We start from the raw sequence: 17,254 nt of genomic DNA, 5'->3' as shown, positions 1-17,254 counted from the left end.
ATGGATTATTTGCTTTTCACAACAGGTACGTCTTAATCTGATAAAGATAAATGACCATTTTGGATTGGTGCCCTGTCCAGGTATTGTCCCTGCCAAGTGCCCTATAATTGCTCCATCTGCCCCGCAGCCTTGCCCTGGATAAGCAGGTTAGGAAGATGGATGGATCATTTAGATGTTAGTGTTAAATCAGTGAACCTTTATGTCACCCACTACTGTGGGCCGCATAGCAGGAGAGTTTCCAGGCCAAATTGGTCCCTGACAGCGTCTCCCTGTAGGTGATTTTGATAAGTCACTCAGCATTGTGTTGTCCCACTCTGTGGCTGACACACTGAAAACGAGATCCTGCTGATGCAGCCATGACACCTTAATCCCATTAAGACCCCTTTGAATGAAATGGGACACCGCACAGAAAACACTAACAGAGTCCACCCCTGATGAACGGCGAAAATAAAAAGTGACGGGGTTTTGCACAAGGTGGCTGAAATGACAAGCAGGATGCATGGCTGCTTTCACTCATGCTGACGCAACGTTCTCCTCATCTGGGAAATGTGCAAATGAAACGTTAAACCAAAATCTATCCCAGCAGCACTGAGGGCAAAGCAGTAACCGGTTTTGTCAGAGGGCCCACTCTTGTGTACATTCGTGGGTTAAACTCAAGCAGGGCTACTTTGGAATCGGCGACCAACTTGAGAAGCACGTTGGTGAGGATGTGAGTGACAAACGGGAGTAACCAGAGATGCAAGACTACAAACTGTAGGAGATGGGGGACGTTGTGCTGAGACTCGAGGTGGCACATGCAGTGGATTTACAAAGCATTCAGACCCCCTTCACTTTTTGCACCCGTTATTGTGTTGTAGATTTAATTTTAAATAGATAAATTTGCCAGTTTTGCCCATCAATCTACACTCGGTAATCCAGCAGGACAGTGAAAAGATGTCTTCTGAAAGGTTAGCAAACTTATTAAAAATCAAAAACTGATATCTCTCATTTATATCAAGTACGCAGACCCTTAATTGAGTACTTTACAGAAGCCCCTTTGGCAGCAATTACAGCTTTGAGGCATTTTGGGGTAAATCTCTACAAGCTTTGTACACCTGGATTTGGGCAGTTTACCCCATAATCCCTGGCTGATCCTCTCAAGCTTTGTTAGATTGCATGGGACACATCTCTAAGCTTCCGTCTTCAGGTCTCTCAGCTGATGTTTTACGGGGTTTAAGTCTGAGCCACCCAAAGACTTGTCCCAGCGTTGTCTTGGCTGCATGTTTCTGGTCATCGTCATGTGGAAAGGTGAACCGTTGCCCCAGTCTGGTGGAGGAATTTCTTCAAGGAACTCCCGGGCTGCTTTCATCCTTCCCTCAGTTCTGACCTTTCTCCCTGTCCCTGAGAAGCCGTGTGTAGCCCTTTAAAACGCAAGTTACAGTGCATCCAGAAAGTATTCACAGCGCATCACTTTTTCCACATTTTGTTATGTCACAGCCTTATTCCAAAATGGATTAAATTCATTTTTTTCCTCAGAATTCTACACACAACACCCCATAATGACAACCTGAAAAAAGTTTACTTGAGGTTTTTGCAGATTTATTAAAAATAAAAAAACTGAGAAATCCCATGTACAGAAGTATTCACAGCCTTTGCTCAATACTTTGTCGATGCTCCTTTGGCAGCAATTCCAGCCTCAAGTCTTTTTGAATATGATGCCACAAGCTTGGCACACCTACCCTTGGCCAGTTTCGCCCATTCCTCTTTGCAGCACCTCTCAAGCTCCATCAGGTTGGATGGGAAGCGTCGGTGCACAGCCATTTTAAGATCTCTCCAGAGATGTTCAATCGGATTCAAGTCTGGGCTCTGGCTGGGCCACTCAAGGACATTCACAGAGTTGTCCTGAAGCCACTCCTTTGATATCTTGGCTGTGTGCTTAGAGTCGTTGTCCTGCTGAAAGATGAACCGTCGCCCCAGTCTGAGGAGCAGGTTTTCATCCAGGATGTCTCTGTACATTGCTGCAGTCATCTTTCCCTTTATCCTGACTAGTCTCCCAGTCCCTGCCACTGAAAAACATCCCCACAGCATGATGCTGCCACCACCATGCTTCACTGTAGGGATGGTATTGGCCTGGTGATGAGCGGTGCCTGGTTTCCTCCAAACGTGACGCCTGGCATTCACACCAAAGAGTTCAATCTTTGTCTCATCAGACCAGAGAATTTTCTTTCTCATGGTCTGAGAGTCCTTCAGGTGCCTTTTGGCAAACTCCAGGCGGGCTGCCATGTGCCTTTGACTAAGGAGTGGCTTCCGTCTGGCCACTCTACCATACAGGCCTGATTGGTGGATTGCTGCAGAGATGGTTGTCCTTCTGGAAGGTTCTGGAGGTTCTTGGTCACCTCCCTGACTAAGGCCCTTCTCCCCCGATCGCTCAGTTTAGATGGCCGGCCAGCTCTAGGAAGAGTCCTGGTGGTTTTGAACTTCTTCCACTTACAGATAATGGAGGCCACTGTGCTCATTGGGACCTTCAAAGCAGCAGAAATTTTTCTGTAACCTTCCCTAGATTTGTGCCTCGAGACAATCCTGTCTCAGAGGTCTACAGACAATTCCTTTGACTTCATGCTTGGTTTGTGCTCTGACATGAACTGTCAACTGTGGGACCTTATATAGACAGGTGTGTGCCTTTCTAAATCATGTCCAGTCAACTGAATTTACCACAGGTGGACTCCAATGAAGCTGCAGAAACATCTCCAGGATGATCAGGGGAAACAGGATGCACCTGAGCTCAATTGTGAGCTTCATGGCAAAGGCTGTGAATACTTATGTACATGTGCTTTCTCAGTTTTTTTATTTTTAATAAATTTGCAAAAACCTCAAGTAAACTTTTTTCACGTTGTCATTATGGGGTGTTGTGTGTAGAATTCTGAGGAAAAAAATGAATTTAATCCATTTTGGAATAATAATTTTTTTTTTTTTTTTTTAATTTTTTGCATTTATATAGCGCTTTTCTCACTACTCAAAGCGCTCAGCAATTGCAGGTTAAGGGCCTTGCTTAAGGGCCCAACAGAGCAGAGTCCCTATTGGCATTTACGGGATTCGAACCGGCAACCTTCCAATTGCCAGTGCAGATCTCTAGCCTCAGAGCCACCACTCCGCCATAATAAGAATAAGGCTGTAACATAACAAAATGTGGAAAAAGTGACGCGCTGTGAATACTTTCCAGATGCACTGTATGAGGTGGTAATAGCAATTGTGTAATATAAATTTGATTAATGTTAAAAAGTTATGTAATTATATTTCTAAGGTTTTAAATGTAAAAAGTAAATGCTGGTATTTATGTTAAATTATTTTATTGGTTTGGAAAGTAGCAAAGGGCAGGGGTCAGAGACGAGAAAGGAGGGGCGAAAAAAGAAGAGAGAGAACTTGGCTTTTGTGCTGTAAGCGAGGATTGAAATGCCATCCATGGTAAACTTCAGCGAGAAGTTTAAAAAGAGAAAAAAAAATAAAGAAGACCAGATTCCAGCACGAAATTAACAGTCGGGAGAGAACACACGAACATGTGTTGGTGGTTGGACGGACTGGTCGAGAATGCCAAACCGGTGAGCTAAGGAGGACTATCCATGAAAGGCTGAACACGGAAGACGTTGGAGGACATTGAAGTTCTTTTCCGATATCGGACATTGTCACAGCTGACCAGCTATAGCTGAAAAATGAATACTCGCTACGAAAGAAACAAAAGTGGACGCACTTTGGCTGGAAATGAGGAAACGAGACCCGTCTGCTCTATTACAGCATAAGAAGCCGTCACTGAGTAACGTCGCAATCACCTTCAAGTAACAGGCCTGCAACAATGATCTGTTTTACATTTTACCTGACTTTTGTTGGTTCCTTTTATTTACAGTTAGGTCCATAAATATTTGGACAGAGACACCTTTTTTCTAATTTTGGTTCTTTACCACAATGAATTTTAAATGAAACAACTCCGATGCAGTTGAAGTGCAGACTTTCAGCTTTAATTCAGTGGGGTGAACAAAACGATTGCATAAAAATGTGAGGCAACTAAAGCATTTTTTGAACACAATCCCTTCATTTCAGGGGCTCAAAAGTAATCGGACAATTGACTCAAAGGCTATTTCATGGGCAGGTGTGGACAAGTCCGTCGTTATGTCCTTATCAATTCAACAGATAAAAGGCCTGGAGTTGATTTGAGGTGTGGTGCTTGCATGTGGAAGATTTTGCTGTGAACAGACAACATGTGGTCAAAGGAGCTCTCCATGCAGGTGAAAGAAGCCATCCTTAAGCTGCGAAAACAGAAAAAACCCATCCGAGAAATTGCTACAATATTACGAGTGGCAAAATCTACAGTTTGGTACATCCTGAGAAAGAAAGCAAGCACTGGTGAACTCAGCAACGCAAAAAGATCTGGACGACCACGGAAGACAACAGTGGTGGATGATCGCAGAATCATTTCCATGGTGAAGAGAAACCCCTTCACAACAGCAAACAAGTGAACAACACTCTCCAGGGGGTAGGCGTATCGATATCCAAGTCTACCATAAAGAGAAGACTGCATGAAAGTAAATACAGAGAGTGCACTGCAAGGTGCAAGCCACTCATAAGCCTCAAGAATAGAAAGGCAAGTTTGGACTTTGCTAAAGAACATCTAAAAAAGCCAGCACAGTTCTGGACAAACATTCTTTGGACAGATGAAACCAAGATCAACCTCTACCAGAATGATGGCAAGAAAAAAGTATGGAGAACAGCTCATTATCCAAAGCATACGACATCATCTGTAAAACACGGTGGAGGGAGGCAGTGTGATGGCTTGGGCGTGCATGGCTGCCAGTGGCACTGGGACACTTGTGTTTATTGATGATGTGACACAGGACAGAAGCAGCCGAATGAATTCTGAGGTGTTCAGAGACATACTGTCTGCTCAAATGCAGCTAAATGCAGTCAAATTGATTCATGATACAGATGGACAATGACCCAAAACATACAGCCAAAGCAACCCAGGAGTTTATTAAAGCAAAGAAGTGGACAATTCTTGAATGGCCAAGTCAGTCACCTGATCTTAACCCAACTGAGCAGGCATTTCACTTGTTGAAGACTAAACTTCAGACAGAAAGGCCCACAAACAAACAGCAACTGAAAGCCGCTGCAGTAAAGGCCTGGCAGAGCATTAAAAAGGAGGAAACCCAACATCTGGTGATGTCCAGGAGTTCAAGACTTCAGGCTGTCACTGCCAGCAAAGCGTTTTCAACCAAGTATTAGAAATTAACATTTGATTTCCAGTTATTTCATTTGTCCAATTACTTTTGAGCCCCTGAAATGAAGGGATTGTGTTCAAAAAATGCTTTAGTTGCCTCACATTTTTATGCAATCGTTTTGTTCACCCCACTGAATTAAAGCTGAAAGTCTGCACTTCAACGGCATCGGAGTTGCTTCATTTCAAATTCATTGTGGTAATGTACAGAACCAAAATGAGAAAAAAGTGGTCTCTGTCCAAATATTTATGGACCTAACTGTAGTTTGCCGGCTTAGGTTTCATAAGGAGATTGTACTTGTTTATTGATATTTTGTGCATTTAAAGAAAGGACTGCTGTTTAACACTGAAATAGATTCTTGGAGTATTTAAGTTTATACTTTTGCGTGGATGTGTTAAATGTATATACAGTGGAACCTCTGATCACAACCGTAATTCATTCCAAAACTCTGGTCGTAACCCAAAGTAATAGGATTGTAGATAGATAGATAGATAGATAGATAGATAGATAGATAGATAGATAGATAGATAGATAGATAGATAGATAGATAGATACTTTATTAATCCCAATGGGAAATTCACATTCTTCAGCAGCAGCATACTGATACAATAAATAATATTAAATTAAAGAATGATAATAATGCAGGTGAAAAACAGACAATAACTTTGTATAATGTTAAATGTTAACGTTTACCCCCCAGGATGGAATTAAAGAGTCGCATAGTTTGGGGGAGGAACGATCTCCTCAATCTGTCAGTGGAGCAGGACGGTGACAGCAGTCTGTCGCTGAAGCTGCTCTTCTGTCTGGAGATGATACTATTTAGTGGATGCAGTGGATTCTCCATGATTGACAGGAGCCTGCTCAGTGCCCTTCGCTCTGCCACAGATGTTAAACTGTCCATCTCCATGCCAACAATAGAGCTTGCCTTCCTCACCAGTTTGTCCAGGCGTGAGGCGTCTTTCCTGTTAATGCTGCCTCCCCAGCACACCACTGCGTAGAAGAGGGCGCTCGCCACAACTGTCTGATAGAACATCTGCAGCATCTTATTGCAGATGTTGAAGGATGCCAGCCTTCTAAGGAAGTATAACCGGCTCTGTCCTTTCTTGCACAGCGCATCAGTATTGGCAGTCCAGTCTAATTTATCATCCAGCTACACTCCCAGATATTTATAGGTCTGAACCATCTGCACACAGTCACCTCTGATGATCACGGGGTCCATGAGGGGTCTGGGCCTCCTAAAATCCACCACCAGCTCGTTGGTTTTGCTGGTGTTCAGGTGTAGGTGGTTTGAGTTGCACCATTTAACAAAGTCATTGATTAGGTCCCTATACTCCTCCTCCTGCCCACTCCTGATGCAGCCCACGATAGCAGTGTCATCAGCGAACTTTTGCACATGGCAGGACTCCGAGTTGTATTGGAAGTCCGATGTATATAGGCTGAACAGGACCGGAGAAAGTACAGTCCCCTGTGGCGCTCCTGTGTTGCTGACCACAATCTATCTATCTATCTATCTATCAATGTCAGACGTGCAGTTCCCAAATACAATTAATCTGTTCCGGACCGTACAAACTGTATGTAAATATATATATTTTTTTAAGATTTTTAAGCACAAAAATAGTTAATTATACCATAGAATGCACTGTGTAATAGTAAACTGAATATAAAAACATTGAATAACACTGAGAAAACCTTGAACAGGGAAAACTAACATTGCAATTGTTCACACTATACAGCCTTATGAACTGCTCGCTGTAAACACTTTTTGTTTTAATGAGTTTTAAGCGCAGGGAAAAAAATGAACATTTGAAAAATCCGTAATTTATTCAAAAACTAACCATAAACAACCAAGAAAACTAACCTTGCATGAGTCGGGTTCTGGCATGAAGGAAGTGAGGAGGAACTGGGTGGAGAGGAGATTACAGTTTTGAGGTGAGGTCTGTGATGATGCGGGTTTGCTGCATGCTCCTGTCTCGCTTCCGGGAGCCCTTAAACCCGTCGCCGTCGGTAATGTTACCGATGAGCAGGACAGTGAGGTACTGCAATGGAGCAAGGGGATGGTGCAAAAAGTGCCAAGTGCTTTTATGAAAATCAACACAATAACAATCAAAAACAAAGTCCAAATTAAATAAAGTGCAGTGCTTTCAGAATCCTTCAATAAATAAATCCCATAAAAACTGAAGTGAAGTGGAGGTTAAAATCCAATAGAAAAAAGTCTTCATTAAATACAGAGGGCAGAGGGGTGCTACACATGTATTACCGATTAAATTTAAAATAACATTAAACCGAGCATTATTGTTTAAATGGGCATAAAAGCACGCCAGCATAAAGGAAGGGCGCTTACCGTTTGGGTGTTAAAGGCGCTGCCAGGGAACGTGGGGTCATCTCAGTGGGTGCGCGCTGTGAGGCTTGGGATTTCCCTTCACATGTGGAACGGTTTAATGGCCAGCACGAGCAAGAAGAGAAAGCCTTTGCAATTTAGATTGCATCAGATATGAGGATCCCATATTCTAAGTGAATAAAGTTTACTTACTGGAGTGTCGGCAACTGGTGTGCTTGAACTCAGCAAAGTTATTAGCCGTCTGTGGGACTTACACCGACTGCCAGGGGTCTGATTTTTAAGAAGAATCGGTGATAGGGAGGTACCGGACATACTTACTTACCTACCCAAGTATCTCTGACAAATGAAAGAGGCATTTTCTGAATAAACTAATGTCTTAACACCAAATGGCAACTGTGGCCCATGTCCGTGTCTACAGGAATGTTTGATATTGAAAATGCTGCCCAAAGAAGGTCAAGTCCCACAAAGCCATTGACTGCCTGTCTCACTTTGAGCTTCTACCAGCTACTGCCGCGTGTCAAGTCAGAGCAGATGCTAGTCCATATGGCATTTGGAAGAGTGAAGCTGCCAGTTTGGCATCAAAACAATGAACTATTCAACATTTCTATTGTCTAATTATATTTCTTTTAACCACAGGGGGAAAGGGGTGTTCCTGGTCTACCTGGCGATCCTGGAGAGAAAGGTCTCCCTGGAACTGGAATTCAAGTAAGTAAGACAAACTTTCACACTACTGAGTCAAAGTTATTTTTCATTTGGCATTGTAAGTGATTTTAGTTCAAATTAAACATTTCTCATTCTAATTAAAATGATCCATTTCCAAATTCCCCAAACTAATCGTTAGCATAGTCTGGATTATTGCATATGTGGATAATCCACTTTAATAAAAGGATAAGTGTCTATATAGCTTGTGTATCTGTGTGTCCATCTGGTTGCTATGTCTCAGTCATTCCAACAGTTGGGACATTGCACACATTTGTAGTAATAAAATGCATTGTATTTGTTACTCCAACAGTTGGTGCATCATAAACATTCAGATGCTTTTACAAACCTCATGCCAAATGGCATATAACAGAGGCATATGCATTGCATTTGTCATTTCAACAGATGGGTGCATAATGAACTTTTACAATGCTTTTATGAATCTCATACCAAACAGCATATACAGTGGTGTGAAAAACTATTTGCCCCCTTCCTGATTTCTTATTCTTTTGCATGTTTGTCACACAAAATGTTTCTGATCATCAAACACATTTAACCATTAGTCAAATATAACACAAGTAAACACAAAATGCAGTTTTTAAATGATGGTTTTTATTATTTAGGGAGAAAAAAAATCCAAACCTACATGGCCCTGTGTGAAAAAGTAATTGCCCCCTTGTTAAAAAATAACCTAACTGTGGTGTATCACACCTGAGTTCAATTTCCGTAGCCACCCCCAGGCCTGATTACTGCCACACCTGTTTCAATCAAGAAATCACTTAAATAGGAGCTGCCTGACACAGAGAAGTAGACCAAAAGCACCTCAAAAGCTAGACATCATGCCAAGATCCAAAGAAATTCAGGAACAAATGAGAACAGAAGTAATTGAGATCTATCAGTCTGGTAAAGGTTATAAAGCCATTTCTAAAGCTTTGGGACTCCAGCGAACCACAGTGAGAGCCATTATCCACAAATGGCAAAAACATGGAACAGTGGTGAACCTTCGCAGGAGTGGCCGGCCGACCAAAATTACCCCAAGAGCGCAGAGACGACTCATCCGAGAGGTCACAAAAGACCCCAGGACAACGTCTAAAGAACTGCAGGCCTCACTTGCCTCAATTAAGGTCAGTGTTCACAACTCCACCATAAGAAAGAGACTGGGCAAAAACGGCCTGCATGGCAGATTTCCAAGACGCAAACCACTGTTAAGCAAAAAGAACATTAGGGCTCGTCTCAATTTTGCTAAGAAACATCTCAATGATTGCCAAGACTTTTGGGAAAATACCTTGTGGACTGATGAGACAAAAGTTGAACTTTTTGGAAGGCAAATGTCCCGTTACATCTGGCGTAAAAGGAACACAGCATTTCAGAAAAAGAACATCATACCAACAGTAAAATATGGTGGTGGTAGTGTGATGGTCTGGGGTTGTTTTGCTGCTTCAGGACCTGGAAGGCTTGCTGTGATAGATGGAACCATGAATTCTACTGTCTACCAAAAAATCCTGAAGGAGAATGTCCGGCCATCTGTTCGTCAACTCAAGCTGAAGCGATCTTGGGTGCTGCAACAGGACAATGACCCAAAACACACCAGCAAATCCACCTCTGAATGGCTGAAGAAAAACAAAATGAAGACTTTGGAGTGGCCTAGTCAAAGTCCTGACCTGAATCCAATTGAGATGCTATGGCATGACCTTAAAAAGGCGGTTCATGCTAGAAAACCCTCAAATAAAGCTGAATTACAACAATTTTGCAAAGATGAGTGGGCCAAAATTCCTCCAGAGCGCTGTAAAAGACTCATTGCAAGTTATCGCAAACGCTTGATTGCAGTTATTGCTGCTAAGGGTGGCCCAACCAGTTATTAGGTTCAGGGGGCAATTACTTTTTCACACAGGGCCATGTAGGTTTGGATTTTTTTTTCTCCCTAAATAATAAAAACCACCATTTACAAACTGCATTTTGTGTTTACTTGTGTTATATTTGACTAACGGTTAAATGTGTTTGATGATCAGAAACATTTTGTGTGACAAACATGCAAAAGAATAAGAAATCAGGAAGGGGGCAAATAGTTTTTCACACCACTGTAACAGACATATGCATTGCATTTGTCATTCCAACAGATGGCACATCATAAACATTCACACTGCTTTTACAAATCTCATACCAAACAGCATATAACAGAGACATATGCATTGCATTTCTCATTACAGCAAATGGCACATTGCAAGCATTTGTAGCAGTAAAATGTATTGCATTAGTCATTCCAACGGATTAAATTAGAATAGATTAAATTTGATTAGATAAACGTTATTAATTCCATGGGGAAATTAAGATGCATACAGGAAGATGGCACATCTTAAACATCTACACTGCTTTTACGCATCTCATACCAAACGACATATAACAGAGACACATGTATTGCATTTGTCATTCCGACAGATAGTGTATCATACACTTTCACACTGCTTTTATGCATCTCATACCAAACAGTATATTACAGAGACATATGCATTGCATTTGACATTCCAACAGTTGGCACATCATAAACATTCAGATGCTTTTACAATTCATATCAAATGGCATATAACAGAGGCATATGCGTTGCATTTTTCATTTCAACAGATGGCGCATCGCAAGCAATTGTAGCAATAACATGCATTGCATTTGTCATTCTAACAATTGGCGCATTATAAACATTCAGGTGCTTTTACAAACCTTATGCCAAATGGTATATAACAGAGGCATATGCATTGCATGTGTCATTCCAACAGATGGCTCATCATAAACATTCACACTGCTTTTACAAAGCTCATACCAAACAGCATATAACAGAGACATATGCATTGCATTTCTCATTCCAACAGATGGCACATTGCACGTATTTGTAGCAGTAAAATGTATTGTATTTGACATTTCAATGGATTAAATTAGATTAAATGTTATTAATCTGATAGGGAAATTCAGATGCATACAGGAAGATGGCACATCTTAAACATTAACACTGCTTTTACGCATCTCATACCAAACGACATATAACAGAGACATATGTATTGCATTTGTCATTCCAACAGCGCATCATAAACTTTCACACTGCTTTTATGAATCTCATACCAAACAGTATATAACAGAGACGTGTGCATTGCATTTGACATTCCAACAGTTGGCGCATCATAAACATTGAAATGCTTTTTTCGAATCTCATACCAAACGGCATATACAGTAACAGAGTTATAGTGTATGCATTACATTTGTCATTTCAACAGATGGTACATTACAAACATTTATAGTAATGTCCCCTTGGCTCCTTAAAATAAAAAGAACATTGGAGATTAAGATTACAATTAGAGAAGCAAAAGCGTAAATAAACAAAATAGAGCTGACATAGAATATATGATTAGACAACTAAATAACAGTACACGTTAGTAATTACAGAACAAAAAATGACCACATACTGTATTTAATCTCTCCTTAACCCACTCTGTGATTAGAACATGCTTTAGGTCCACCATGTCCAACCTGTCTGAATGACTACCAGCTGGTTACACTGATACCTGCAGCGATGAAGGATTACATATGCTCATCCCTGCCCAAAGACCCAGATTCATTACACTTCACGTATCGCTCAAGTAGGTCCACGGATGATGCTGCACCTCGATGCTACATACAGTACAGGCCCACCTGCACAACAAGAAATGTTGCTGGATTTTGAACTTCTTGACAGATAGACCCCAGGTAGTTTGAGTCGGTGGCCACACCTCATCATTCCTCACCCTCCACACAAGGTCTCCACAGGGCTGTGTGCCGAGTCCTCTTCTGTACTCCTACTACACGTGTGACACAGCTGTGGTCGGCTTAATGTCAAGCAACAATGAAGTGGAGAGTTTGTCACACTGGTGTCAGACCAACAGTCCACTTCTGTATGTCAGCACAACAAAGGAGCTGATTGTGGACTTTGGGAGAAAACAGCCGGGGCACAAACACCGCCACCCCCTTCAGAATTAACAGCACTCAGGTGGAGGAGGTGGGCACTTTGAGATTCTTCCATGTCCATATTGCAAATGACCTGGCTCGGTCCAATCACATGGACACCTTGGTGAAAAGGCACAAAAATGTTTTTACTACCTCAGTCATCTTGGGGTACAAACCACCATAATCCCCCCATATACCAGATACTTAACAATGTCTACACATCTGCCATTGAAGCATCCAAATTGGAAGAATTCATGTCTGGTTTGGAAACAGCAAATCCCTGCAGAGTGTGGTGCGCTCAGGTGTGCAGTCTCCAAACTCCAGGACATTCCAATTCTGACCGATGTCAGACCACGATAAAGAAAATGATGAAATATATAAGCCAACCTAACAATGGCCTCTTCTCTGTGCTCCGGTCAGGGACACGTTATGGCTGCATTTCTGAAGACCGGTGCAGAGAAACTGAGGAGGAGCTTCTGTCAGCACTTCATCCATATCTTAAATGAGGACAGTGCTCAGACCTACAGGAAGCCCAATTATTAATTCTTTGTCTATTCATTATATACCAGTTGTGCTGTCTTTAGACGGGATGAAATCTAAGTAATCAACATAGGCCTCAGTGTTAACATGTACAGTACACCACCTACAGGAATGTACTTTGTTATGCATGTAATTATAAATTACATTATGTTTGTCATTCCAACTGATGGCGCATCCCAAACATTTCTAGTAATAAAATGCATTGCTGCATTGTGTGTAATGCACCATCTGTTGGAATGAAAGATATAATAGTTTTTGTTACTACAGATGTTTGTGATGCGCCATCTGAGACATAGCAACCAGACACACAGACACTTATCCTTTTATTAAGGTGGATTTGCATAATATTAATATAATGCACACTCCTGCGGCCATTGTTAATTTTTATTGATATGTAGAGAGTTCTGTTTATTGTTTATTGTCTGTTAATTCTTCTCTTAATGTACAGTCTTGAAGCTTAGCAAACTTAGCATTTCATTACATTTTGTACTGTGTGTACATTTGTATGTGACAAATAAAATTTGAAATTTGAAAAAGACAGTAAAATAAGTAAGTTAAGGAAGGGTCAATGGCTAAAACTAGCAGAGTCAGCATGGCTTTTCTCCAAGAGGTATTTGTCTCCTCGTGTGTCAGTGGGCTCTCCAATGGACTGATGTCCTGTCCAGAGGTGCTTCCTGTCTTGTACTCCATGTTGCCAAGAGAGACCCCCAACTGTGCGTGGAAGTGTTGTGTAAAAAGCTTTGTAAAAGAGGACAAAGACAAAAATAAAGAGATGGGGTGACGCAGGACTCCGTATATTATAAGGCAGCTTTATCAGCTAAAAACAAGAAAACGTTACTACAGATGCGAGTCTTAGATCAGACTGAATAAAAGTTGATGACGCTTCCGGTTAAGTACAGTACAGGACAGGCAGGAAGAGGTGGGTCCAGGGAGACGGACGCTGGAAGTGACATCACAGGCGGTCAGGTTGTCAATCATGCATTCTGTAGAGGGAGGAAGAGAAGAGGCGTTGGTGCACAGTGCCACCTTGTGGATCGGTGAAGAATTACAACCACCTGAGCCTTTAAGCCGTGCCCAAGGCACACATGTGTGACAATGTGTTAGGGAAGAGGGCGAGACTGGACTGCTAGTTAGACTCCATATTTAAAAAGATTCGGGAAGTTGCTTTCATTAAGAGGGGAAATGGATGGCTTACTTGTCTGCTGTCCTCTTTAGTAGGAGATTATAGTTATCATATTTTTTATGATTAAATCATCTTTAACGTTTTAAAATTTACTAATGAGTTATCTTTCTAGGGACCCCCAGGTTTAACTGGTGGACCAGGAATTCCGGTAAGACAACAGCAGAATTTCTTTTTCTATATTTTGTCTTAATATTAGTATTTTAATTTTAAAATAACGTTACCCACCTGTGAGGCCCAGTGGTGGCACTGCTGCCCCATAGTAAGTAAGAAGAGGTTGTGCCCTGGGATCGCCCTGCATGAAGTTTGCATGTTCTTCCCATGTCTGCGTAGGTTTCTTGTGCAAAGACCTGCCAGTTACATGAACTGGTGACACTAAACTGGCTAAAAGTGAGTGTTTGGGGTCTGCGATGGTCTGACGCCCTCTCCAGGGTTCATCCTTTTATGGCTATGGCTAGCTGAGGTGGGCCTCACCCGCAACCTTGGTCTGGATTAAGCGGGTTAGAAAATGACATGACGTTACCCGTCTCTGTTTCCTAAACTCGATAAACTCTAATGGCACAAAAGTGAAACTCTCACAAGCCTCGTTCAAATTCTGCACGTAAGAACGTTAAGCCAGCAGACACCGCAGAGCCATGCTTCATCATTAACACAGATGGCTGGTAGACCTGCAGCTTCAAAGAAATGGGAGAATTTCTTCTCAAGATCATTTCGATGTGATTATATGCCAGACGGAGACGGCGGAATGGCCGCTTTATATGATGTATAATACAGTGTGTGAAATCCCGGCTCGGCAGACTTCAAAATCCTCATGCGGACCTAATTAAAGCACAGCTGATGCTCTGTGCTCGCTTTTAGCTTGCTTCATGAGCTTTCAAACATCTTCTCACTTTTGATTGCTTCTTCTTCTTAACAGGGACCGAGAGGACCCCCAGGAGTCCCAGGACCGGTCGGACCCCCAGGCGCTGATGTAATTATGACATTTTATCCCAGATCTTCATACTGTGTCAATTTTCCATGTTTCATTAGCCACATTGTTACAAGAAGATCCGTGCCACCTTTAAGTTGAAAATGAACTCTAATATTATTAGCCCTGTTTCCCAGTGTTAGACGCGGTATGGGGCCATTGTCAAGGTTTTTAGAGCTGCGTATCGCAACTGGGGATAAAATTCTGGAGTACCCTAAATGTGGCTCTGCAGATAAGTAATCAATTATGAAGCATTGCCTCATTCAGGGTGCTATTGTTGCCATGAATAGATAATAAAATATGTACTCTGGCCAAAGATAAAATATTACAGTAAGTAATCAATGTGGGCCTCAGTGTTAACGTTTGCAGTGCACCATCTACAGGAATGTACTTTGCTGTGCATGTAATAATAAACTGCATTGTGTTTGTCATTCCAACAGATGGTGCATCCCAAACCATTCTAGTAATAAAATGCATTGCTGCAAATGTGTGTGATGTGCCATCCGTTGGAATGACGGATGCAATAGTTTTTGTTACTACAGATGTTTGTGATGCGCCATCTGTTGGAGTAACAGAGACAAAGCTACCAGACACACAGACACTTATGCAAATCCACCTTAATAAAAGGATAATATTGATATAATGCACACTCCTGAAGCCATTATTGATTTTTGTTGATATGTAGAGAGTTCTATTTATTGTTTGTCTTATATTTCTTCTTTTAATGTACAGTCTTAGAGGTTAGCAGTTTAGCATTTCATTACATTTTATGCTGTGTGTACATTTGTATGTGACAAATACAATTTGAAAATTGAAAAAAAACATTCAAATAACTTAAGGAAGGATCAATGGCCTGTGGTGGGCTGGCGCCCTGCCCGGGATTTGCTTCCTGCCTTGCACCCTGTGTTGGCTGGGATTGGCTCCAGCAGACCCCTGTGACCCTGTAGTTAGGATATAGCGGGTTGGATAACGGATGGATGGATGGATAAAATTAGCAGAGTCAGCATGGCTTCTCTCCAAGAGGTGTTTGTCTCCTCGAGTGTCAGTGGACCCTGCAATGGACTGATGTCCTGTCCAAAGGTGCTTCCTGTCTTGTACTCCATGTTGCCAAGAGAGACCCCCAACTGTGTGTGGAAGTGTTGTGGAGAAAGCTTTGTAAAAGAGGACAAAGACAAAGATAAAGAGTTGGGGTGACACAGGACTCCGTATATTATAAGGCAGCTAAAAAAAAAAAAGAAACAAAGGGAATGTTACTACAGATGCGAGTATTAAGTACAGGCTAGGCAGGAAGAGGCGGGTCCGGGGGGATGGACACTGGAAGTGACATCAGAGGTGGTCGGGTTGTCAATCATGCATTCTGTGGAGGGAGGAAGAGGCGTTTAGTGTACAGTGCCATCTTGTGTATCAGCAAAGAATTACAACCACCAGAGCCTTTAAGCCATCCCCAAGGCACACATGTGTGACAACGTGTTAAGGAAGACGGCGAAGTGTTGTGGAAAAAGTGTTGTGAAGGAGGACAAAGATAGAGAGTTGGGGTGACACGGGACTCCGTATATTATAAGGCAGCTAAAAAAAAAAAGAAACAAAGGAAACCTTACTACAGATGCGAGTCTAAGATCAGAGTGACTAAGAGGGGGACACTTCTGGTTAAATTACAGGCCAGGCAGGAAGAGGCGGGTCCAGGGGGATGGACACTGGAAGTGACATCAGAGGTGGTCGGGTTGTCAATCATGCATTCTGTGGAGGGAGGAAGAGGCGTTTAGTGTACAGTGCCATCTTGTGGATCGGCGAAGAATTACAACCACCAGAGCCTTTAAGTTGTCCCCAAATTATGCGCTCGGGCCAAAGATAAAATATTACAGTCGCACTTATAATGCTCCCCTCGTCTTCATTAGGTGGGATTGTCTTTTATGACCTGTGTGTCTACATCGCTATACCGATCTGTAGTGGTGAAGAAGGAGCTGAATCAGAATGCCAAGCCCTCCATTTACCAGTCAATCTACGTCTCTATCCCTAACCTCAGGGTCATAGGGTTTGGGTAATGACCGAAAGGACAAGGTCACGGGTGCAGTGACATTACTCCATGGGCTGGCTGTCCTCTCCCTTAGAAATAGCCCAGATAAGTTGTGAGAGGCTCAGATTAGAGCCACTGACCCCCCACATCGAGAAGAACCAATTGAGGAGGTTCAGACATCTGATATGGATGCCTCCTGGATGCCACCCTGTGGAGTTTTTGTGGGCGCAACTAACTGGAAGGAAACCCCGGGGAAGACCCAGGGCTTGCTGAGAGGATTATATCTACCAGTTGGCCTGGGAACGCA

The 17,254-nt window shown here is 42.3% G+C and overlaps 1 protein-coding gene across 1 annotated transcript in view; it reads left to right on the top strand.

Annotated features, from left to right (window-relative positions):
• The window catches only part of LOC114665758 (collagen alpha-1(XIX) chain-like), a 150,162-nt gene that overhangs the window by 35,294 nt on the left and 97,614 nt on the right, over window positions 1–17,254 (top strand). Inside the window, exons 10-12 of the mRNA XM_051919254.1 lie at window positions 8,218–8,286; window positions 14,082–14,117; window positions 14,883–14,936. Coding sequence (XP_051775214.1) covers window positions 8,218–8,286; window positions 14,082–14,117; window positions 14,883–14,936 — 159 coding nt within the window. The remainder of the gene's footprint in view (window positions 1–8,217; window positions 8,287–14,081; window positions 14,118–14,882; window positions 14,937–17,254) is intronic.

Source organism: Erpetoichthys calabaricus, chromosome 15 (genome assembly GCF_900747795.2).
Source record: "Erpetoichthys calabaricus chromosome 15, fErpCal1.3, whole genome shotgun sequence".
In the NCBI taxonomy this organism is placed as follows: Eukaryota; Metazoa; Chordata; class Cladistia; order Polypteriformes; family Polypteridae; genus Erpetoichthys; species Erpetoichthys calabaricus.
This window is presented reverse-complemented; position numbering and strand designations above follow the sequence as displayed.